The sequence below is a fragment of the Mobula birostris genome, chromosome 9 (genome assembly GCF_030028105.1).
Source record: "Mobula birostris isolate sMobBir1 chromosome 9, sMobBir1.hap1, whole genome shotgun sequence".
Lineage (NCBI taxonomy): Eukaryota > Metazoa > Chordata > Chondrichthyes > Myliobatiformes > Myliobatidae > Mobula > Mobula birostris.
The window spans coordinates 125,389,172-125,414,361 of record NC_092378.1 but is presented as its reverse complement, the minus strand read 5'-3'; the positions used below and the strand labels follow the sequence as shown (position 1 = coordinate 125,414,361).

General features: G+C 36.5%; 1 protein-coding gene across 3 annotated transcripts; it reads left to right on the top strand.

Moving 5' to 3' along the window:
- Nucleotides 1-1,556: 1,556 nt before the first annotated feature.
- Nucleotides 1,557-24,903, top strand: naa60 (N-alpha-acetyltransferase 60, NatF catalytic subunit). 3 transcript variants are annotated; one of them, XM_072268753.1, is made up of 7 exons: nt 1,557-1,609; nt 4,504-4,619; nt 6,619-6,748; nt 8,563-8,659; nt 16,750-16,984; nt 20,936-21,124; nt 23,078-24,903. In XM_072268753.1, exons 2-6 carry the CDS (start codon nt 4,510-4,512, stop codon nt 21,090-21,092), a joined length of 729 nt encoding a protein of 242 aa, XP_072124854.1. In that variant the 5' UTR covers nt 1,557-1,609; nt 4,504-4,509; the 3' UTR covers nt 21,093-21,124; nt 23,078-24,903. The 3 variants fall into 3 exon arrangements, with proteins under 3 accessions (XP_072124854.1, XP_072124852.1, XP_072124853.1); XM_072268751.1 differs by having other exon boundaries at nt 1,557-1,709; nt 23,078-24,902; XM_072268752.1 differs by lacking the exon at nt 1,557-1,609 and adding an exon at nt 2,401-2,625.
- Nucleotides 24,904-25,190: the final 287 nt, after the last annotated feature.

The window sequence follows — 25,190 nt, the reverse complement described above, 5'->3', positions numbered from 1 at the left end:
TGTCAATAGTTACACACTGTAGAAGGGTCATTAATCTGAAATGTTAACTGGTTGCTTATTACATGTCAGCTCATCGACTATTTAACGTCCATTTTGCAAACTGATAGGATCCATCTAAAAATTTTTTAAATTCCAGTAATTTCACAGTGTCAGTTTAGTGTGACCTCAAATTATGGTGTAGGAGTTACGACACTACTCTGTACTGAAAATGTGAACTGAGCTAAAATTAGTTAGTTGAGTTATAATAGTTACTTAATATGTATGTTCAAGCATGTTTAGGCAACATAGTGGTACACCTAGTAGAGCTGCTACCTTACCTCAGTTCCAGCACCAAAATTCTGACTCTGGGTGGAATTTGCACGTTTACTTTGTGACTATGGATTTCCTCTTGATGCTTTCCTGCCATAGTCTAAAGATGTGGGTTTGTAGGTTAATTAACCACAGTAAATTTCCCTTGGTGTTGTGTAGGCACTAAGAATTGATGGGAATATGGGGAAAGGAAATACATCGACTTGATAGGTCAAATGCCCTCTTGTGTAGTGAGGAAAAATAGTTGCATTTGCTGACAAAAATCCTGCTAAGAACTGCACAGTGTTCACATTTTTTTTGGTTTCACATTTTTTCACATTTTTTTTGGTTATGTAACCAAAAAGGATTATTTCCTGTATGTAAGCAGTAGTGAAAACAGAAAGTCAGCTAGTCAGTTAATCAGTCAGGCCCACTGAATACTGTACACACATGGCCCATATTGCTTGTTTATAATATTGGAAATTGAAAGTTTCAAACTTTCTTGGCATTCCTCATGCATGTACACCTAATCATTATGTAGAAGTTATTCCAATTTTGATAAGGTGTATGATTCTAATTTAAATGTACAATATAAATGCAATCCAAGTCTAAAAAATAACAACAGTCCAAGCTCCTTTAACCACTGGATAGCAAGCTGTTTTGTTAGCTCCAGTAGGAGTCTCAGGTAAGATCCATTGTTTAAAGTTTTGATAGTTTCTTATCTCAACGTATTTCCCAGCAACACTAAATTCTGTATTAATTTTCGTTTTACTACTCCTATAGAAAGGTCTAACTGACCGCAAAACAAAGACTTTTCACTACCTGACAATATGTGACAATAATAAACCAATATTCAGTGTGTCATTATGAGGATCGTTGCAAGGATGCAAGAAAAAGTGGTGCGAGGCGGCAACTAATGAGAATTAAATGATTAAATTATTTTAATAATGAAGTCTTTTTACATGTTTTATTTCCTTTCGAGGTAATTACGTATATTGCAGGCCTGATTGCGAGTGTTATTTTCTTTGGAAAGTTTTTTAACACATCTTTAATTCGTAACAAAAAATACAAGATAAACCGCTCAATTCCCTTTGGCTGAAAAGTTGGTGTGCGTGCAGCTATTGCACTTCACTTTTCATCGAAAATCAAAACTCTGCAGTAAACCCCCGTACCGGCATCAGACCGAAGTTATCAACGGGATCGCCGGGGAATGATGTCAATGTGTTAGTCCCAATGAAATCTCGCGAGAAATCTACGAGAACGGAAGTTCCATCTCTGGGCCGGGAGTCAGTTGAGTATATTTGTGATCCACTTGTTTACGGTAACGAGAATGACTGTACTTGCTCATTGATCATACCGACTTGTCCTGTAATTATCGTGTCATTTGGCTTTCTTTCCCGCACGTCCGTTGCGGAAGCGAGGTAAGGCCGCCGTAGATGTCGCCAAGAATACCTCGCTGAGCCGGTGTTCGATTAACGCCAGCTTTAGGCTTTGCAGTAAACGACAGCCGGCAGGCCAGTGACGGCATTCATGCGCATGCGGGGAGGCTGGGTAGGCGGGGCGCTGAGCAGAGATTGACGTTCGGAGCACCCAGTGAAAACTGGCGAGTCTCCGGTCTGTTTTATAACTGGGTAATGACTACCAATTGAAACGAGCAGGGCGGGAGACTTGGGCTGACTGAAGTCACAAAAAGTAACAGTTTCTGATTGATGCTCTGTTTTAGGTTGTAGAGTGGGTTTCGTTTGTTTAGATTTTGAGTACTTAAAGCGATTTTGCATTTTTTAAAAATGTAAGACTGGGTCGCTTGGCGTATGAAGCAAGAGATCAGATTTGGAGCAGTATTATTTAATGACATAAACCTATTTAGTTAACTCGATTTGGAAACACCGCGGGTGGGGTGATTATATTATTTGTTAAGTTCGAATGATCCGTACACGTAACTGTCTCTAAATAGTATCAAAATTGATATATCTCAATGGGATACATTATCTCATAATATAAAAATAGTGTTGTTAGGATATTTTCATTGGTTAAGAATGGGACTTTGTTAACTGTTTTGCGCTTGCATGAGTGAAATTGAGATGAAAGTAATACAGACAGGAAACGTATTCTCCAACGTAGTCTGTTTCTGTCCCCAGTTTCAAGAAAAACAGAGTTGTCTTCTTTGAAATTATACAAATTGAGATTTCTGTATCCTCCATCGAGAGTACTGTTGTTGATCAAGTGACGAGTCTATTTCAGTAAAATACCTTCCCATTCACTGACCAACTTCATAGCAATATCTACTTTTTTACTTGTCAAGTGTTGTGGTAGCGCTTTCCTGTCATCAACCAACCGGTAATTTCTTCTGCTGCTTCATTGTGCTGTGACCTCGTTTAATCTGGGGCGGGGGGGGGGCGTCTGCAATAGGAACTTTTTCATGCAGAGTTATCATTGTAGAAGTAGTACAAGTTTAGTGTTGATTGGGCACCAATACAGTATGCCAGAATGAGTGATGGCTGATCCAGTCAAGTAAACAGTGTTTTAGTGTAATGGTTATGAGTATTATTATTTAAAGCACAATTTAACTGAGGCTCTCCGTTGGCCAGTGTTGACCATGGACGATCTGCATGATGGGCAAACCAGGGCAGAGCGATATGGAGTGCAGCTGTTGCCCATGTAGCAGCAACCCCATCCGCCCCCATCTCCACCCAGCTCACGAATCCAAAGGAACGGCAGGGACCGGTTTAACCCTAGCGGCGCCGCAGGGGTTGCTAGTCAGCATTGAACTCGAACGTAGGATTGCCTGCAGCTCCAGATTTTACCTTAGGGTTTACTCATGAAGCATTCCCCTTCAGTGGGAATAGCTGCAAGGCAGCAGAGTTTGAGTTTTCCTTCTCCTGTATGAGCTGCTAAACACAGCTGATGAGCCCCATCTGCCCAAAGCGATTGGTTCTACAGCGGCAGTAACCCGCCTTTTCCCCTTCTGTCGGTAGAAGTGGGTTTTACACATGAAGACCAAGAGCTGGACTTGGTTGTCGGAGTATTTGAGATGCACGCCATTGGGAGCATTTAATAGGTAGTGGGAGGTATCTCCACTGCCATGTCCTGCTGAAACAACCTTAAGGAACCACTCCAGTGTTGATAGTATTGTTCTGCTTGGACCCAAGTTAAGTAGGATACCAGGAGCAGTTCCTAAAGTGCACTGGTGAATTCTAAATGGGGAGAAAATTCAAAAATCCCAGTGAAGATTCCCTAAAAGTTAACTTGCAGGTTGACTCAGTGGCAAGGAAGGGAATGCAATGTTAGCATTCATTTTCAGAGGGCTAGAATATTAGATTATTATGTTAGATTAGATTAGATTATAAAAATAAGGATGTAATTATGAGGCTTTATAAGGCACTGGTGAGGCCTCACTTGGAGAATTATGAACAGTTTGAGCCCCTTATTTAAGAAAGGATGTACTGACATTGGAGAGGATTTAGAGGAGGTTCATGAGAATGATTCCAGGAATTAAAGGCTTATTGTAAGAGGAGCGTTTGGTGGCTCTGGGTTTTTACTCACTGGAGTTTCGAAGAATGAGCAGGGATCTCATTGAAACCTATGGAATGTTGAAAGGCCTAGATAGAGTGGAGTGGAGAGGATATTTCCAATGGTGGGGGGCACAGCCTCAGTTTGGAAGGATGTTGCTTTAGAACACAGATGGGGAGGGATTTCTTTAACCAGAGGGTGGCGAATCTGTGGAATTCATTGCAGAGGCAGCCATTAGGTGTTTTAAGGCGGAGGTTGACAGGTTCTTGATTAGTCAGGACGTGAAAGGTTATGAGGCGAAGGCAGGAGAATGGGGTTGAGAGAGAAATGGATCAGCCATGATGAAATGGTGGAGAAGACTAATGGTCTTATGGTTTTACTGTGGATTGCTGGAAAGTTATTGCAAATATTAATTTATTAGAATATTTAACATGGGTTTTAAATAGAAAACTGCTTTATGCTCCTGGTGTTCTGTGTTAGTTATTTAGTATTTATCTCTTTAACTGCTAAGAAATGTATTTTAATTTTACAATATATTTTAACTTTATAGAGATTGCATTTTTCTGTTCAGCTGTTTCTGTAGTATGATGTGGAGTACATGCAGTGACTTAGAGTACAAATAAAATGATAACAAACCTCGTTGAATTTTGATTTGATGTGATTTGATTGCATTTATTTGATTATGAAGTTTGCTTTTTATTTCAGCTGTGAATGACAGACATCGTGTCCTCCACTGTACTTAGTGAAATACAACTTCGCTTACTCTGTCATGATGACATAGATACAGTGAAGCAACTCTGTGGTGATTGGTTCCCAATAGAGTAAGTACTACAAGTATTTACTTATTTATTTTCCAATTTTTTTTTTCAGAGTGTAGTTTGTGGTCTCTCAGATAATGTTTGGTGGAGTATTATTGTTGTACAGGTGGCCCCCATTTTCCAAACGTTCGCTTTACAACACCTCGCTGTTACGAAAGACCTACATTAGTTACCTGTTTTCGCTAACAGAAGGTGTTTTCACTGTTACAAAAAAAGGCAGCACGTGCCCGAACAGCCAAGCTCCTTCCCCGGAACTGCATTCTAGCCGCCATTGCTTAAACACGTGCTTTATCTCGATTTATTTTGTGCATCCATTAGCAAGATGAGTTCTAAGGTATCGGAAAAGCCTAAAAGAGCTTGTAAGGATGTTACACAGTGTAAAACTAGACATAATTAAGCGTTTTGATTGTGGTGAATGAAGTAAGGACATTGTCCGCACGTTGAACTTGCCTGCATCCACCATTCGCACTATTTATACGCAGAGAGAAAGAATTTTGAAAGCTGCCGATGTTACTGTTGGTTCTGCTCGTAGCAAAGTGGTCCCTCTTAGTCGGCATCCAATAATGGATAAAATGGAAAGTCTGTTGCTTGAGTGGATTGATGGATGTACAAAGCGTGGTGTTCTGTTAAGTTTTCTTATACTTAAGGAGAAATCAGTCGGTCTTTTTAGTAAGCTGAAACAGAAAGCACTGGACGATGGTGATGACAGTGTTGCGAAAGTGGAATTTAAAGGTAGTCATGGGTGGTTTGATCGGTTTCTGAGGTGAGGGCAGCTTCATAGTTTAATGTTTACTGGAGAGAGTGCTTCGGCTGATACTGAAGCTGCTGAAAAGTTCCCAGCAGAACTGAAGAAAATAATTTCAGAAGGTGGTTATTCGTATAAGCAAGTGTTTAACTGTAGCGAAACTGCAATTTATTGGAGTCTTTCTGATTCCGGTAAGTGAAACTACACTGTACATACATTATTTCTACTTTATATAGGCTGTGTATTTTTATGTGTTATTTGGTATGATTTGGCAGCTTCATAGTGTAAAGGTTACTGGAGAGAGTGTTTCTGCCGAGAGCGCTTCCGCTGAGAGTGCTGCCGTGAGATTTTCGCTGCGCTAGACAGTGCTGCAGAAAAGTATCTCTACTTTATATAGGCTGTGTATTTATCATATCATTCCTGCTTTTACTATATGTTACTGTTATTTTAGGTTTTATGTGTTATTTGGCATGATTTTGTAGGTTATTTTTTGGGTCTGGGAACGCTCAAAAATTTTTCCCATATAAATAAATGGTAATTGCTTCTTTGCTTTACGACATTCCGGCTTACGAACCGTTTCATAGGAACACCCTACCTTTGGATGGCGGGGGAAACCTGTATTTACAGATATCTTATGCCCTGGTGATCCAATCAGAAGTACTGGTCTTTGCTGATTGCCATCTAACAAAAAATATTTGGCAAATAAACACTTCTTGGGCTTCCAACCGGGTAAAGGTATTGATTTTAACCATTGATTTTATGTTAAAATTGATACCTGTACCCGGCTGGAAGCCCGCAAAGAGTTTATTTGTCATATATGCCAGGAAACTTCCACGGGAAGGAAGTTCACCACAATATTCATTGCTTTGAATCATTGTGTGAAGAGAAGGCGACACTTCTTTGTTCTTTAGCCTTCCTTCTGAGATGCCAGGACAAGGACATTATCCCTAAGTTCATGAGGTTGAGTTCCACAGTGGTTTCTCCTGCGGCTAAACAGGTTAAAATTGATACTTGCACCCGACTGGAAGCCGGAGAAAAGTTTATTCGTCATATATGCTGAGAAAGTATGAGATCCTTTTTCAGCGTTTTAAGCCTTTGCTTCAGAATAAGTTCTTTTTATAAAACCTTTATTACATTGGGTTGAATATAATAATCATGAATAATTTATGAAACTTCACAAAAGATATTTAACCCTGCCTTTCTCTGTTAACATAGAACTCGTAGAAAGGAGATTGATCTTTTCTTCTCCTTTTACAGGTATCCAGATTCATGGTACCGGGACATCACGTCCAACAAGAAATTTTTTTCCCTAGCAGCCACATACAAAGGTGGCATTGTGGGAATGATTGTGGCTGAAATAAAAAATAGAACAAAGGTGCACAAAGAGGTATGTCTTTGCCATGCATCCTATAGGTTGCTGTGCCGCATTCCACTTCAAATGATGGATGTCTCAAGAAATCTCATCATTAAAATTAACTGAAAAATGCAAATCAGCAAGTATTTATGACAAGAATGTTTTGCTGTAAATACTGTAATACATATACTAGACTCATTTGTTAGAAATCCTTGCTAAAATGTTTTTCTCCTATTAGTTCATGTTTGCCTATTGTAACTATATTTATAAATATAAGAAATTTATAAATTATAAATATAAGATCATGTTGTTTAAATGGCAAATAAAGAACAAAGGCACTTCGATCCAGTAAAAATTGAAGACAGCATCAGGCAGATTTAAGCAGTTATACACAGCTTAATATTCTTAATATAGGTTGAAATTAGAAATGTCCACAGTGATGCAAGTTGCAGAGTGTTATTTTACGATAATTTGTTCACTTTTCTGTGCTTTCCTTGTTGCCACCAAATTGCAATTTACAAAGATTACTGAAAATTCCTAGAGTATTCCAACCATTAAATGAATTTGAACTATGTGGAGTGGACCATTCCAGGTTTAGCCAGCTAATTTCCATGGGAGATGGTTCAGTGAGAAGCAGCTTTCTAACTCATAACATCTGTTGGAATTCCACATACATTATTTGATAAAAGCAGGACTGGTTCAACTGCTGTGGCAAAAGGGCATGTTGATACTTTTTGTCCAGATCACAAAATAAGGAACAATTATTTAGTCAAGGTTTCATAGTTAGTTGCTGGATAAGTTTACTGAGACAGCAGAAGAGAAAGATATTAATGCAGGAAAACAGTAATTTTTGCTTGGTCAGCTCTACTTGAACATTTCAAGAATCAATCAGTTGGATTCCAGTTAATTGGGGCACATCGGGACCAGTACATTTTGGCGACTACCCCAATTAGCTGAAGTTTCATGAAAATAGTAAAAGCGATATATAAAAGAAGACAAAGTACTATTTAGCGAGTAACAAATTATGTATTTAAATTAAATACTGAACAAATGAAAACACTATGAATACTACTACAGTACTATAAAACTCTGTTTTAGTTTCTATAATTAACAATGGAGAAATTCATCCAATGTATGTTACCATGTTCTTTTGATTGACGGTTAATGAATAAAATCAGTGCAGTCTCCTAGTGCAGTTAATGGACTGCCTTCTTTGCCTTGCTGCATGAAGTCGTGTCACAATCCAACAATAAATAATTGGTGTGAGACGGATGGGTTGTAATTTGGTCCTGTAGGGTAATTTTTTTTCAGCTAGTGTCAAATCTTTTCATGGCATCTTGGCAAGGATCTGAAATATTTTAAAGTCAAAATAAAAAATAAAATATTCAAAAATCATTCGTTTTTGAATTGGCGGCTTTCGGCCCAAATGGATAACATAACACAAACACACGCGACAGATGCTATTTAAAAAAAAATGTTCGCTCTAAACATAGTGTAGTGTCTTAATGGCTACACGAGTGCATGCAACTGAAGCTAGTCAGAAACTGTTCAGCAACAGTCTCCTGCAGCTTCCCTGATTAACCGATGGCCTAATTAACTGGAATCCACAGTATTCCAAAATAGTAAACTAATTAAAAATTCTCTCCTATAATCAAAACTGGGTCTATTTCTTGGTTTTTAAAATATCTGGAATATTTCAGATATTTAAAAAACACACATTTCTGAAAAATATGTGGAGTGTTCTATGTATTTCCAACTTTTTCTGCTTGGTTGCTGAGGAAAACACTCTTATTAAAGATATCGAGTAAGATATCTGATGAACAAAATCTTCCTATTATTGCACTCAGGATGGAGATATTCTGGCCTCTGGTTTTCCTGTAGAGACACAAGTTGCTTACATTTTAAGTCTAGGAGTTGTAAAGGAATTCCGAAAACATGGAATAGGTAAGTGTATTCACTGGTTGTCATTTTATTTCTGGTGTAAGATTTTGCCGAAGATAAGGTATCTGAAAGCCACTATTTTTATGTTGGGTTTTAAGTATCTTCAGGGTCGTTATCTGATTGTTATCAAGATCTATGTAGGTTAAAAATGGCATCAGTTTTGAAAAATTGAATTATTTTTAATTTTGGTTCAATCTAACCTGTTTACAAAAATAATAGCTGACATAATATTCCCTTCACTGGAATTTTACTTAGTTTTTAAGTAAGATTCTACCAAGAACTCAATTTCATTCTAGATTGATTTATGGAATTGAAGTAAGTGAAAATATGATGAGAGTTACGCAACCAGCATTCCTTATTTTGTTACACTATATTTTCATGTACCCAGATTGCAGTAGAACACTCTGGCAGAGATAAGGGAGCTGAATTGTAAGTATGCTATCTTCCCTTTGGATTTTCTGTGAGTTCCTCCAGAGCTTCATTGTGACCTGTTCTCATATCCTCTGGAGTTCTCTCAGGAAGTCTGAGGGTTTCATTTTAACCAAAATAATACCTGCTGGCTACATACTTTACAGAAGCAACCTAAATGGTTAAATAAGCAGGAACAGTACTGATCGGCCATTTACTGTGAATGATCACTTTCATTACGAAGATTGGTCATAGAGGGGTGGAAAAGGATAAAACAAAGTGGCTTTGCAATTTGGTACTATTGCCAGACATCACCTGATTCCTTGCAAGTAACTTTCTAATCATAATCATTTGTTGGCAGTCATTTAAGACCATTGATCGGGTATCTACTTGTCCTTCAGTCAGAGGAATAAAAGGAAAACAATTTAACTTTAGTGAGTTACTTAGATTTTTTTCTCCTAACAAACAGCCACGAAACAAAGAAACCCAAAAACAAACCCCGTATATATGAGAAAAGACTGTCTTAACATCTAATGTGCAGAAAATAAAAAAACACATCATGTCCATAAGAAAATAAAAGAGTAAAATAACCTATAAAAAACCATCAAACACCCAATATGCAATGAAAAATACATCATGCAAACGGTAACCAGAAGCAAATAGTGTTTCTGAACTGAAGTCTGCAAAGAGACTTCGAGACCCATAGTTCAGCGCAGAGCCAAGAAACCGTTGTGGAGCAGCGACCTTAATTGGTCTGTCCCTCACCTTGGGCCCCGACACCTTGACCTTTTCAATCTCGCCCAACCTTAACTGTCCATCCGAACATTGGGTTCTGCCGCTTCGAGCAGCAATCTGAACCGTCTCGCTCCTCACCACCTGATCTTTTCAGTCTTTTTAAATCTCTGGTTAGGCCACATCTGAATTATTGTATACAGTTCTGGTCGCCCCACTATAGGAAGTATGTTGAGAGGGTGCAGAAGAGGTCTACCAGGATGGTGCCTGTTTTAGAGGGCATGTGCTATCACGAGAGGCTGGATAAACTGGGTTGTTTTCTCTGAAGCGTTGAAGGCTGAGGGGAGATCTGACAGAGGTTTACAAGATCTTGAATGGCATAGATAGAGTGGACAGAGAGTATCTGTATCCTAGTGTTGAAATATCCAATACCAGAGGGCATGCATTGAAGGTGAGAGGGGTTAGGTTCCGGGGGTGAGGGGTGTTTTTTTCACTCAGAGAGTTGTGGATGTCTGGAATGCGCTGTCCGGTATGGTGGTTGAGGCAAATACATTAGAGGCTTTTACGAGACGTTTGGATAGGTACATGGATGTAAGGAAGATGGAGGGATATGGATATGGCATAGGTAGAGGGATTAGTGTTTGGGTGTTTTTGATTTGACATAACATTGTGGGCTGATTGGCCTGTTCCTGTGCTGTACTCTTTCTTCTATGTTCTATATTGCTGCTTGATCTTCTTTGCTCTGAAGTTTAACAAAGAAACATGATGGCATTGAAATGTATAGTCATTGGTGTATCCAGTTTGAATGACAAATTGTAAAATCACCATTGACCTTGAGTAAAGCTAATGAAAATTGCTTAACAAGACATTCAAAATTCAACTCAAGTTTTTTTCCTGAAGTGCCTGAATAGTATCAACCACATTGGTCAGTGACATAAGTTTCAGTTGATTAACTGTGACCACCAGTGAAATACCTCAGAGTGGCTGAATAATGCTGGTCAAGAATAGTGTCCTTAAATTTTGTGATATAACTGAAATTGCAGAAATGCCACAATATTAGGTTTTTGCTGCAATGGCTGGACTGCCTGACCACATGTTTCAAAAGAACATCAATACTCCCTGTCCTAGGCCCCAGGCATCTTGCACTTGAACCACTTCCAGAGTCTCTTGCTTTCTTTACTGACTTTTTTTAAGTCAGCCAGTAATACAGGTTGGATATCAGTCATGATATTTAGATTTAGTTTTATAAGAGTATTATAAGTTGTGTGCATCAGCGAACACAATAAACTGCGTTTTTTTGAAAAAAGATGTATATTTCAGGGGTTTACTTGGAAGTATGTTTTAATATTCAATACCAAAATACTAAAACAGCAAATAAGATTATCTAATGCATTTTATTTAAAGTTTTGAATAATTTTGGGTAATCCACAGTCTATAGCAATAGTTGACAATTAAACCACGCATATTTAAGTAGTTCTGTGTCCAAAGAAGTGACATAGACAAGATTACAACTGGTACAGGTTGAATACCCCTTACCCAAAGTTCCAAAATCTGAAAACCTCTGAAATCCAAAATTTTTTTGAGCGCTGGCATGACGTCACCAATGGAAAATCCCACAAGGCACTGGGAAGAATCCCAGGTGATTAGCAGGTCTCTGTGCTTCACAAACAGTTCAGAGAAGTAACTTCACGTATGTAATGAACAGAAGTTAATGAAAAATAGAAAAAGACTGCTTAAAGCAAAAACTGAAGATCTTATATGTGTATTGAAAGAATGGATTCGTCACCGTCGGAGTGAACATATGCTGCTTCACGTTATGCTGATTATGAAGCAAGCAAAGATCTATCATAACAAACTGAAAATTGAAGGTAATCTTGAATATTCAGCAAGCTGGTCGCAGAAATTTAAGAAAAGGCATGACATTAAATTTTTAAAGATTTAATAAAAATTATAGATAAAGCTCTGTTGATCATGGAGCAGCAGAGAAATTAATTGATACGTTTGCAAAGATCATCGTTGATGAAAATCAGCAGAACAAGTGTACAAAGCAGATTTTTTTATACTGTAACATAAACTTAAAAAAGTAAAATATAAATATGTAGTATTAGAACTTTTTAATCAATAAATAACATTGTAGGTGGTGACTGAAAGCCTGCTGTTGTTTACTATTCAACAGCTGATTCAAGTATTCTTCCGATGCCACCGTGGGCTTCTTGTGTTACCCTGCACACATTATATTAATGGTATGTAATAATTTTCACTGTGTGATGAACAAGTGTAAGACAAAGACTGCTTACTTGTAGCACGTACAGTGCCTATAAAATGTATTCACCCCACCCCCTGGGAAGTTTTTATGTTTTATTGTTTTACAACATTGAATCACAGTGGATTTAATTTGGCTTTTTTGGCACTGATCAACAGAAAAAGTGAAAACTGCTCTCTACAATGTGATCTAAATTAATTACAAATATAAAATACAAAATAATTGAGTACATAAGTATTCATCCCCTTCAATATGACCCACCAAATCTTTACTGGTGCAGCCAGATGGTTTTAGAAGTCACATAATTAGTTAAATGGAGATCAGAGTGTGCAGTCAAGGTGTTTCAATTGATTATAGTAAAAATACACCTGTATCTGGAAGGTCCAACCGCTGGTCAGTCATTATCCTGGCAAAAGCTATACCACGAAGACAAAAGGACACTCCGAGCAACTCCGCAAAAAAGTTATTGGAAAGCATAAGTCAGGAGATGGATTCCAGAAAATTTCTAGGTCAATCAGTATTCTTTGGAGTACAGTTAAATTAATTATCAAGAAATAGAAAGAATATGGCACAGCTGTAACTCTGCCTGGAGCAGGCATCCTCAAAAACTGAGTGACTGCAAGAAGGGGACTAGTTAGGGAGGCCACCGAAAGACCAATAACAACTCTGGAGGAGTTACAAGCTTCAGAGGCTGAGATGGGAGAGGTTGCGCATACAATAACTTCCCCGGGTGCTTCACCAATCGCAACTTCAAGGGAGAGTGGAAAAGAGAAAGCCACTGTTAGGGAAAAATAAAACTCGCGTGATATCTCAGCTAGAGTTTGCCAGAAGGCATGAAGGGAGACTCTGAAGTCAGCTGGAAGAAGGTTCTACGGCCTGATAAAACCAAAATTGAGCTTCTTGGCCATCAGACTAAATGCTATGTTTGGCGTAAGCCTAACACTGCAGATCATCAAAAACACACCATCCCTATTGTGAAAGATGGTGGTAGATGCATCCTGCAGCAGACCGAGGGAGGCTTGTGAAGGTAGAAGGTAAACTGAATGCAGCAAAATACAGGGAAATGCTGGGCATAGATATTCTTTTTGAACTGTTTAATTGCATATATGAGTCTGGTGTATTGCCTGATGATCTCCTGAAATCAGTATTTATAACTCTGCCAAAAATTCCTGGAACTATTGACTGCGAAAATTATAGAACAATCAGTCTTATGAGTCACATAATAAAGATTTTGTTGAAAATTGTTCCGAGTCGAATTAAAAACGAGTTAAGGCCAGGAACTTCTAAACTGCAATATGGGTTTATTGGGGATAGAGGAACTAGGAGCACAATTTCCATACTACAAATGCTTTCAGAAAATGCAATTGAATATCAAAATTATGTCTTTTTATGTTTTATTGATTTCACTAAAGCATTTGACAAAGTGCAACACGAAAAATTATTTCAAATTCTTGCTAAACTAAACATTGATGGAAGGGACCAACAACTGCTTCAAAATTTATATTGGAACCAAATGGCGATGGTAAATATTGATGATAATATAAGTAGTTGGACTAAAATTCAAAGAGGAGTTAGACAGGGATGTGTTGCTTCACCGGAATCATTTAATACAGTATCTATAGTGAAATTATTCTCAGAGAAATAGAAGACCTAGATGGGATAAAAATTGGAGGTGTTAACATCAACAATATAAGATATGCAGACGATACCACCCTAATAGCAAGTGCTGCAGAAGACATACAGATCCTCCTAGACAAAGTAGTACAAACAAGTGCAGGTTTTGGTCTAACCATCAGCTGTAAAAAAACCAAATGTATGGTAATATCAAAACAGCAGGATACTCCCAACTGCCAATTGTACATCGGTAACCAAGAGATTGATCAAAAGACCAGCTATAATTACCTTGGTAGCTTTATATCACAAGATGCTAGAAGTAAGGTAGAAATAAAAAGAAGAATTGCCATTGCCAAAACCAACTTCCAAAAAATGAAACCCATTTTTACCAACAGACACATTTCTGTGACAACAAGGCCTAGGCTACTAAAATGTTACATCAGGTCAATCTTGCTATATGCTTCTGCAACATGGACTATAACACCAGAACTCCAAAGAAACTTAGAAGCAACAGAAATATCATTTCTTAGAAGAATGCTGAAAATATCATATAAAGATAGGGTAACTAATGAGACAGTACTCCAATGTGCCCATACAAAAAGATCTTTAGTGAAAACGCTGAATGAGAGGAAACTTAAATACCTGGGCCATGTCATCAGAAAGGGAGAAATAGCATACCTAACATTACAAGGCTGTATGTCTGTGAAACACGGAAGAAGAAGGCAAAAAAGAAAATGTATGGACACTGTGAAAGAACTAACAGATCTTAATGTGCAAGATATCATTGACGCTGCGTAGGATCGTTCGATGTGGAAAGCCATGATCGCCCAAACATGTAACGCGCAAGGCACATAAGAGAGAGAGAGCGGGAGGAAAACCTGATGCACTCTGCAAGAGAACTGCGACTTCAGAGAAGATTTGTTTTCCAGTAAGACAATGGCCCCAAGCATTAAACCAAAGCAACAAAGTTAATGTCCTGGAGTGGCCAAGTCAAAGTCCAGACAGCAATTCAATTGAGAATTTGTGGCTGGACTTCCAAAGGGCTGTTCTCTTATGATCCCCATGCCGTCTGACAACTTGAGCAGTTTTGTAAAGAAGAATGGGGAAGAATAGCAGTGCCCAGATGCGCAAAGCTGATAAAGAACTACCAACATAGATTCAAGGCTGTAATTGCTGCCAAAGGTGCATCTACTAAATACTGACTTGAAGGGAGTGAATACTAATGCAATCAACTAGTTTGTGTTTTATATTTGTAACTAATTTAGATCACCTTGTAGAGAGCAGTTTTCACTTTGACACGAAAGTATTTTTCTGTTTATGTGTCAAAAAAAGCCAAATTAAATCTACTGTGATTCAATGTTGTAAAACAATAAAACATGAAAACCTTTAACAGGGTGATTTTATAGGCACTGTAAATTCAGAGTCAGAAATGATGGCAATCTTAAGCTATCTCATTATATATTCCAAAATTCTAAACACTTCCAGCCTCAAGCATTTCAGAAAAGGGGTATTCAACCTGTGTACTTTTTACAAATGAGACAAAGGGGTAAATTAACATAGTGTGGACCTTTTTTTTCTTGATATCTGTGGCTTTTCTCTTAGTTAAGGTAGACAAATTCACTTCTGCAGTGCTATCTATAATGTATTTTCATGACCAGAGAGAGGCATCAAAGGTAATTTTGGTTTGTAATAGAGAACTCAGAAAAGTGTTTTGATCAGTGGAAATTGTTCACATTATTTATTGAAGATGCCTTAAAGGAAGGGCATAATTGGTATGGGCAATCCAATGAGAATGTATTTGGGCAATCTAATGAGAATGTATTTTGAGAGAAAGCAAGTGTCAATTGAATTCAATAATTTTCTATTTACGTAGTTGTCACTTTATGGTTAACAGTGCTTACAGTAGTGCAGTATATTTAAGTACTGTCTGGGCTTTCAAAAGTAATTTAGTGAAGGATATTTTGAAAATTAATTTAGCTGCAAGTCAAAATCCCTAGTGACAGAGAAGTCTGACAACATTGGATTTTCCTTATTTTGTATTTCCTTTTGTGGTTGGGGAGAGGAAATCATATATATTGCCTGTGTTGACAGACTATTTCTATATTCCTGTGGGGTATCAAATGTGTTTTATTGTGCTCCACTTTTATACCTGTTGAGATTTGAGCAACTGAAAATGCCAAATTGCATTCCAGTATTTTACAGATGAGCAAGAAAAATAAAGTGGACTAGGATTTAAAATGCCTATCTTGAAATCAGAGGAAATTATTATTATTGAGTCAGTTTACCAGGAAGAAATACTTGGCAGTACCTGGGTGCAGTGGTTGTGGCTTGACAAAACAATTGTTGACTGGTATGTGGTACCTCAAACAGGAATAAGAAAAACCAGAAGAAACAGCCAGTGGATTTCAAAGAGCATGTAGTTTAGTTTCACTAGTTAAAATGCAGAGTTAGTTATATGCTATTCTTTTTTCATAATTGTAGCAATACATCTTAGTATGGTGATATTATAAGATTTTAGCACCATCACTTGGTAAAAGTTTATCTGGATACTATATATCAATCTGATGTGTGTTTATTTTTAGGTCTGAGAATTATTTTATGACACTCCTTTATATTCTTTTACAGTTTTAGTTTGAGAAGGTCAATTCCCATGAAAATGCACAATTTTCTCATCTGAATATATTCTGCATGTTTGCATTTGCAGCTGTTTAACATGATCCAGTTTTGCATAGCATGCCTATATTTGGTATGTTATTCTAATCTTTCCAATAGTAACTCAATACTTCCACTGGATTTGGCTAGTAATAAATAATATGAGCTTGTAAAACAATTTGTCCATTGTCACACATACAGCCTACTACATAGCTGCTATCATCAGATCAATTTGATGCGCTTTGGGAAAGGAAATGTAAGAGTTGGGGTATCTGACTTTTTGTTTTGTCTTTATCTGTTTGAGGATATTTTTGCTAGTGTAAGAATTCTCCCTAGATTTTCATTCCTTTAGGTAGGCTTTTAATTTATAAATGTTAAAGGTAATGAAATGTTTTAATATCTTCTGTACTTTTTTATTTTAAAGGTTCATTATTACTTGAAAGTCTGAAGGATCACATATCAACCACTGCTCAAGATCATTGCAAAGCAATCTATTTGCATGTCCTTACTACTAATAGTACTGCCATCCACTTCTATGAAAATAGGGACTTTAAGCAACATCATTATCTGCCCTATTACTACTCTATACGTGGTGTTTTAAAGGATGGGTTCACTTATGTTCTTTATATCAACGGGGGACATCCTCCTTGGACAATCTTATATCCTTTTTTTAAAAAATTATGCTGCTTAACTCCCTTTACTTTCCAAAAGTATGTAATTTTGTATTTAATTAAGAATGTTTTTATTGAAATTGTTTGATAATTTATATATCAAATTTTTGAATACTAAAATTCCACAGAAAATCAACACTTTTGAAATTGAGATTAATTTTTTTGTATTTTCAGTTAAAAAATTAATGCTATTATAATAATTACTAATTATAATTATTATAATAATTACTATAATAACCCATCTAAAATCTGACATTTTTTTGTTTGAAAACTTCCCACATATACAGTTGGATTTATCTCCATTGTTAATTTAGAATTTTTTAAGGCTCCTGAGTGATTCTTGCAGGCTTAGTTGTCTAATAATGAATCCTGTTAATTATTTTTTTGTTGCCTACCAACAATTGTGCAGTTCTTTTTCTGGATTACCAGGTTCTGAATTGAAGAAATTGGAATTATTGATTCTGTAATGATGTTGGAGAACATCCTTTTGGGTAGTGAGCACTATAATGGTAAGTATTATTCTTCAGCTTGGGCTCACTATTTGTCCAGGTTTCTACAGGTATGCATTAGTGTTGGCATAGTAAAGTAGTCTTATCAATTACATAATTTAATATTTAGGTCAGGAATAAGATTAAGAATACACAGGAATAATGTAAAACTCTGAATTAGCTTCCAGGATACCGGGGCGGGGGGGGGGGAGGGGGAAGATAAAAAAAATACCTGGAAACATATATGTGGATAACAAAGTAGCCTTTCTGTACAGATGTTCGCCAGTACATTGTATCTTCGAATCATCTCATTAAGTGACCTTTAACTTGGATGGGGATGAGTGTTGTTAGAAATTATTCATTATTAATCATTTAGATTTCAAAGTTTTTCCTTTGAAATGAAAAAAACACCCTTATCGGTCTTCATCATGAAAAATAGCCATATGTTTCAAAATTGTTTATTTGATAAATATAATATAGGCTCTATGTGTCCACACTATAGATCAGTGTTGATTAAAATAACTGATTCGGAAGACATTTATGGGGGGAAGAATAGTTGTTTTTTAGGACAGTTCTAATTACTTTGCTGAAAAATGCATTTGAGAATAACTGATCATCTGAACCCAAAACAAATGCTAGTGAATATCATCAAGATATCGGCATTCATCGATTTCTTGACCAATAACAAGCAAATCAAAGGCAGGTGCAAGTGTATTAACAAGTAGCAATCTTTTCTTGTATTGTTAGATATTCTTTGAAGGCTGAGAGGAATAATTTGGAATTTACCTTTCAAGAATTTGGTTAGACACCTGTGAATCTGCCAAGGTCCATTCTGAATTTGGAAAGCAGAAAAAAAATCAGACAGAAAGGACCTGAGCTTTACTATTTGTAACATTTTGGAAGAAGCTATTAGAGCTGTTTTATTTATATTTAATTTAGTGGGATATAGATGCTGTTGGCATTTAATGACTGTTCCTTTTACCTTTGAGGATGAAGTGGTGAATCATCACCTTGGTATGCGACTTAAGCTATCTGGACATTGTTGTTACATAGATTCCTGTGGGATTTTGATTCCATTGATACTGAAGGATGATTATATTTCTAACTAAGTGACTTGTACAGCTTGCAAGTAGTGATATCCTGATCCCTGCTTTCCATGTCCTTCCGGTAGGTACAGACTGAAGGCTTGGGAGTTCTTATGGATTGTTGTAGTGTACCATGTAGACCAAACAGCTTCTATGCTAATGCTGGAGAGAATGATTGCTTGCAGTGTTGAATGCTAAACAGGCAACTGTTTTTTCTTGAATGGTGTTAAGATTCCTGATGGTTGATGGGACTGTACTTTTACATTAAGTTAAGTGTATTCCATCAGATTCTTGTTTTGCATCTTCCTGATGGTGGAAAGGCTTTGAAGGCTAGGGAGGTGAGTTACTTACTGCAGGATATCCGAGCTCTGATCAGGTCTTATAGTAGCCTCAAGCAGAGCTGGGAAATTTTTGTTGTCCATTAATGTTTTCTGAAGATAGCATGGACATTTAAAATGGGAACTTCTATTCAAATTCTGCTGAATTTTCACCCCTCCTTTAGTTTGGAAACTATATCAAAATGTTGGAATGGTGAAAGTTTCGTTCTAGGTGACACTGGAGTTCAGCTTTGTATGTATGTATGAAAAAAGGGGGAGTCCAGTTTTTTCCAGGAGCTGCAAATATTTCTTATTAGATGAGGAGTTCTAAAAGAAAGAAGGCAGATATCTTAAATCTAAATTATGACCATCGATACAAGAAAATATGGCATTGTTGTATGCTTTGTTTTATTCAAAAACATAAGTTGTATTGGATGAACCATGAAGTAACTGATTTTTACTTGTTCCACGTATTTACCAGCTGTGAATTAAGGAGTTCATTTTAACTAGTTCTTTAGCTTTACTTGTCAATGGAGAGATTGGAGAAGGAGGCATAGTAAATATAAAAATAACAATTTTCGGCAGAAGTATGCATCCTTAATTTTTTCGAACTCTATCATTTCATAAGTAGAAGTCAATTTGCATTTAAGAGAAATTTGGACCAAGTTATGGAACACAGAAAATTTTGGTTTTACAAGAAAATTAAGGTTTCTGAATTATGAGGGTTGATTGATAAGTTCATGGCGTAAGGTAGAAGGAGTCAATTTTAGAAAACCTAGCACATTTATTTTTCAACATAGTCCCCTCCTACATTTACACACTTAGTCCAGCGGTCGTAGAGCATGCGGATCTTGGACCTCCAGCAAGTGTCCACAGCACGGGTGATTGATAAGTTTGTGGCCTAAGGTAGAAGGAGATGAGTTATACAGCTCTTGTTACATGCACATGCGGTTCAACGCTTTGAGTGATTATGCAGAAAGTTTGAAGTTAATAACTCATCTCCTTCTACCTTAGGTCACAAACTTATCAATCACCCCTGCTGTGGACACTTTCTGGAAGTCCAAGATCCGTATGCTCTACGACCGCTGGACTAAGTGTGTAAATGTAGGAGGGGACTATATAAATGTGCTAGGTTTTCTAAAATTGACACCTTCTACCTTAGGCCACGAACCTATCAATCACCCCTCGTAGTACTGTCTGAGTTACGAGTAAAATTATTGATGCTGTTATCGTCAAGGTGATGGTACTAGCAAGCAAAGAAGAATAGAATTAGCAGCTGTTAAGATTGTACCAAGTCTTTTTAGATATGCCTCATCTATTTAGGCAGAAAAGTATGACTTAGTTTGGCGTATAGTAATGCTTCTTTTATGTAAGGAACTTCTTTGCAGCTGACATATCCTTGAGAATCCTCTGCTTAATGTCCTTAGGGTGGCACTAGATACAGAAAGGATCATTACAAAATTACCCTTTGTTGGCAGTAAGACTATGTGGGGGGGGGGAAGAAAAGTACTGGTACAAACAAAAAAAAATAGAGAAAATGACCTTTTAACCCTTAGAACAAAATTTCAGCAGGAGAATTAATTAGGTATCTGGCAAAGAAGGCATGAACTTCCAATAACAGAGTGCTGTTGATTCTCCACCCTCTAGTGCAGGAATTTCCAACCTTTTTAATGCCTTGGACTCCTACCATTAACCAAGGGGTCCGTAGACCCCAGGTTGGGAACCCCTGCTCTAGGTTATTGATTATGATAGACCCTTTGGGAATAGAATATCTGCATACCTTTTATCATGATGTAATTGTAGTGCTAATTTTTGCTTTATCATAACATCATTCCCTGGGGAATGAAGGAATACATATTCTTAAACATTCATCCTTTTGTCCCAAATGCTTTTATTCTTATGTTTGTAGATTTCATTGCAGTTCCATGGAGGGATGCTGATCAAATTGCCCTGTCAGTTTCAAAGCTACTTGTATAATTTTGCATTATTGTGTTTAGCCTAATTATGCAAACATTATTATTGTTATAGTCCTTGACATCATCCTCTCACTGACTATATTCATCATATTGGTTCATCTCTGGTGAATCTGAGGCCTTGCTCCATTCCTCAGCGGATATACCGTCAAGCGCAGAACATTATTCGCAGTTTTTTACCCTGGCCTGGTATCTCAGCAAAAAGTGGTATTGAATATAGCAGAGCAATGTGATCATTTTTTTTTTGAAGAAAAATTCTGAAAAGGTGAGCAATTTAAAAACTTCTCTACAAGTTTGTAATTTAACCCTATTGAGTGTCTTTGTTAAGATTGAAAGCTAAAGTAATATATTTAGAGCAGTGTCTTTTAAATATGAAGTTTTTAAATATTAGTATTATTTCTCAGGGTCTTTGTGCTCATTTTGCTCCTGAAAAAGGGTAACATTGCACATTGTAGCTTTATGCCACTTCCCATTTTTCCCAACTAATTTATCTTGCTTAGATTAATATTTCATTTTCTTTGTTTTACTTGAGCTCATATCTTTTGCTGTTCTTGGCCTTTGTATTAGTTACAGATGTGACACCCATTGTGGTCTTCTGCTGCTGTAGCTGATCCACTTCAAGGTTCAATGTGTTGTCTGTTCAGAGATGTTCTTCTGCACACTGCTGTTGTGACACATGGTTATTTGAGTTACTGTCACTTTCCTATCAACTTGAAACATTCAGCTCTGGCCTCTCTCATTAACAAGGAATTTTCACGAACAGAACTTCCCCTCACTGTATGTTTTTTTTGTGTGTTTTGCACCATTCTCAATAAACTCTAGAGACAGTTGTGCATCCAAGTCCCAGGAGATCAGCAGTTTTTGAGATACTCATATCACCTTGACTGGTGCCAACAATCTTCCATGTTCACATTTCTTCCCCATTCTGATGTTTGATCTGAACAACAACTAAATCTCTCGATCATGTACATGCTTTTATGCATTGAATTGCTGCCACATGATTGGCTGATTAGATATTTACATTAATGAGCAGGTGTACCTCATAAAGTGGCTATGGTGTGTGTTTGTACTGTAAAAAAGCATATTGCTATGACTTGTCAGTAGAGAGATCCAAGTTTGATTCTTAATATTTTCTGGGTTAATTCAATCTATCAGATTTGCAGAACTTGACCAAATGATATAAGGAAGAGAGAGCGAGGGAAAAATTAATTAATCCTATCCATCAAACATGTCCCCCAGTGGTTTTTGAGTTTGGGTATAATTGTTTATTTTACTGTCAATTCTTTACCTTTGTGAGATGAGCCAAAGTGGCAGAGCAGGCTTTAGTAGCCAAATGGCCTAATCCTACTCCTAATTTCTCTGTGTTTAGAATTTTTTAAAAAATTTATTGTTAAGTTTCTTACACCTTGCTGTTATTGAAAACATCGTAATACATTTGTAATTTTGTCAAAACCTTCAGCACAATTTTGTATGAAATGAGACTGTGATAAAAGGATGACTTTCCTTCATAGAATTGAAAATAGATTGTTAGATACATAATGGTAACAACTTGGAAGTATCTGTAATTCCTTGCAATTATACAAATTTAAAGTTTTATAGTTGTATCACAGCTTAAGCGGAGTTTTTGTGATGTCTGGCTACCAAGAAGAATTTTGCAAAATTATTGAAGGAAGGGGAAATATTGGACATTGTAGTTTAGCAGATGTGTTCCCTTTTAAAGGAGTTTAACATCAATGGTTTATTGATAAAACTAAGATCTAGTATTTTAAGATGGTTATGATTTAGCTAATCATATCTACAAAGATTTATTAGTTTTTAATTGTATGTGCATACAAATATTTGGCACATTTATTCTGATTAAATCCATTGCACAATTGTAAAACAAAAAAACTTCTTTTTCTAAACTAATTTTGTCCCCTCTGTTTTACATGACTCATATAATTGCTTCTTGTCTAATAATTCAGGACAATAGCACTTTAGATTATTTGATACTAATGAGCAAAGTGGCCAAGGAAGACTCTTTCCATAACTGATGTCTGCAGCAAGCTTTCTAGTCAGCACTGTTGAAGTGCAGTCCAGAGAAGAAATCCAAAGCATCATTATAGTTCTGTTGCCCAACTTGTAAATCTAAATATAATGTCTAAAAAAATTATTTCAAAGTTTAGCATTCATATTCTTAAGTATTATTTTTAATATTGTTGAAATATATACTCTTCAGCCTCAAAACAGACCACGTGCACTGAATATATTTGTATTTCTTCCGGACATCCATATGCCAAGCAGGGAGGATGGGATGCCATATTTCAAGATACTCAGAGACACTCCATCATTGTTGCAATTCTAATTCTACATAGAATGTATTATATTACAGTGTTACTCATCTATTAGATATAGAGCAAGGGCAGTGCACCAAGATTTATTTGTTCCATTCATGCCTTTTGATCACTTTTTACATATTGTAATTTGCTGCTATGTAGAAAACCACTTCATCTTTGTATTTATGTATGAATTCTAAATGTAGGTGCATTTTTTTGCTTGAGTATTTCAGTTTTATTGTGACGGAGATTCTTTATTTTGATTTTATCACATTTAGGTTTTAAAGTTGCTGAACTAGTTTATGTGTTCTCATCCTTTTACAGCCGTTATCTGCAATTCATTGTTGGGCTTGTAACAGTGAGAAGCAAAATCTAGTTTTTTTTGATTGATGGACATTTTGGCTATCAAAGTGCCTACCTTTAGTTGCAATATAAAGGAGTCTTTGTATATCTCTGTCCTTTACTGAACTGCATTGAATGTACTCGGTTTACTTTATGTATTTGAATTGGGAAAGGGGAGGGTGGGGAGGAAGGGTGGAAACATGCAGACACGTCAGCCGTTTTTATCAATCATTTGAATGACCACTTAATGGAATAAAGGTTATCATTAATTCAAGAAAGTGGTGGAAAAGCCCAATATAAGCAATCACTGTTTTGAACAGCTATTTATGCTGCTATTCACCACTTTCTTACGCCATTCTATATCTTGTTTTCTTGATTTTCATATTTGGGAAATTACACTTTTTGGCAGTTGAGAGCATCTTCTATATAAATTTGTTTTGAACTGCTCCAAATAAACACAACATTAAGTGTAGTTTCCCTTCCTAAAAGCAAAAATTCATTTTCCTTTCTCTCGCTTTTGCAGTGCATGAATTACTTAATCAATGTGTGGCTCTGTCCATATGTCAGACCGTAATCAAATGTGTAAATAATTGCAAGGTTTTTCATCAATTTTTTGGTATATGCCTGTTAATTATTGTAATGGTGTAATGTATGTGTCACAGATGGGAATACAGATCATTATGAACTGCTAGAACTGTGAAAAGTGTTCCTATGTAATGTGTCAATCTACATGAATTTCAACATTTTTTTAGCAGTGATCTAGCTGTTTAAAATTTTAAAATTCATTCCGTGATTCTATTTCACTATTTCAAAAAAGTAAAAAATGCCTACACTGTTTCACAGAATTTTAAAATTTTGGCACCAATGACAATCAGTGTATGACTTTTAAACAGTAATTGCACTTTAGATGTATAGTAAATGTTAATATATTTATGTAGTGACACCCCTGGTATCTGGGCAGAATTTGTTTCAATACACAGACTTCTGATCTATTAATGAAAACCAGTATTCATTGTTCATGGAACACCACGCTCTATGGAAGAATAGAACCATAGTATGAAATAAAGATCAAATATTCAGAATTTCAATTGACTACGATAGTAGTTAAATATACAAACAGAATAATAAAGATTCCACTCTAATATAGTATCTTGCTTTGTTGTTTTTTTTATGTGGGCATTGAAGTTAACGATTTTTCTTATTTTTGAACTAATTGATTTATGGACTGCTGCATTAATTTGAGAAATGTATTTGCCTGTTTATTGCATAAATGTTTTTAAATAGAATGACATTTTGTTTCTTGTTTTACAAAACTTACAGATTCTTGTGCAGAATTATTTTTTAAAACAATTAGATCACAAATTTACTGGTCACAGCACTGAAAGAAACGTTGCTCAAACAATTAAAAAAATGTCAAAATCCTTCTTTCTTTCTTGTGTTTTGATTAGGTGGTAATGGCTTTGATGTTGTTTACAGTGAGCTATTACTGGAACTTGCATAGCCTGTATCATGCCACAAACATGCTTAGCTTAATGTACTTTGGTAAGCACAAACCGTGTAAGCTTTCACAAGATTTGTACTGTTTCCACTTGAATATGATTTGGTTATTTTGATTCTGTGACAATATACCAGGGAACATGATACAGCATTTAGGGGTTAAATGGCTGTAGACAA

What these genes read in the sequence shown, in the direction of transcription:
- naa60 (XM_072268753.1), top strand. Translation starts at nt 4,510, where the DNA reads ATGACAGACATCGTGTCCTCCACTGTACTTAGTGAAATACAACTTCGC. An exon ending in ATTCCGAAAACATGGAATAG is followed by an intron (nt 8,660 to 16,749) that starts GTAAGTGTATTC and finishes TTTATTTTAAAG; the next exon opens with GTTCATTATTACTTGAAAGT. An exon ending in CATCCTCCTTGGACAATCTT is followed by an intron (nt 16,985 to 20,935) that starts ATATCCTTTTTT and finishes TCATCCTCTCAC; the next exon opens with TGACTATATTCATCATATTG.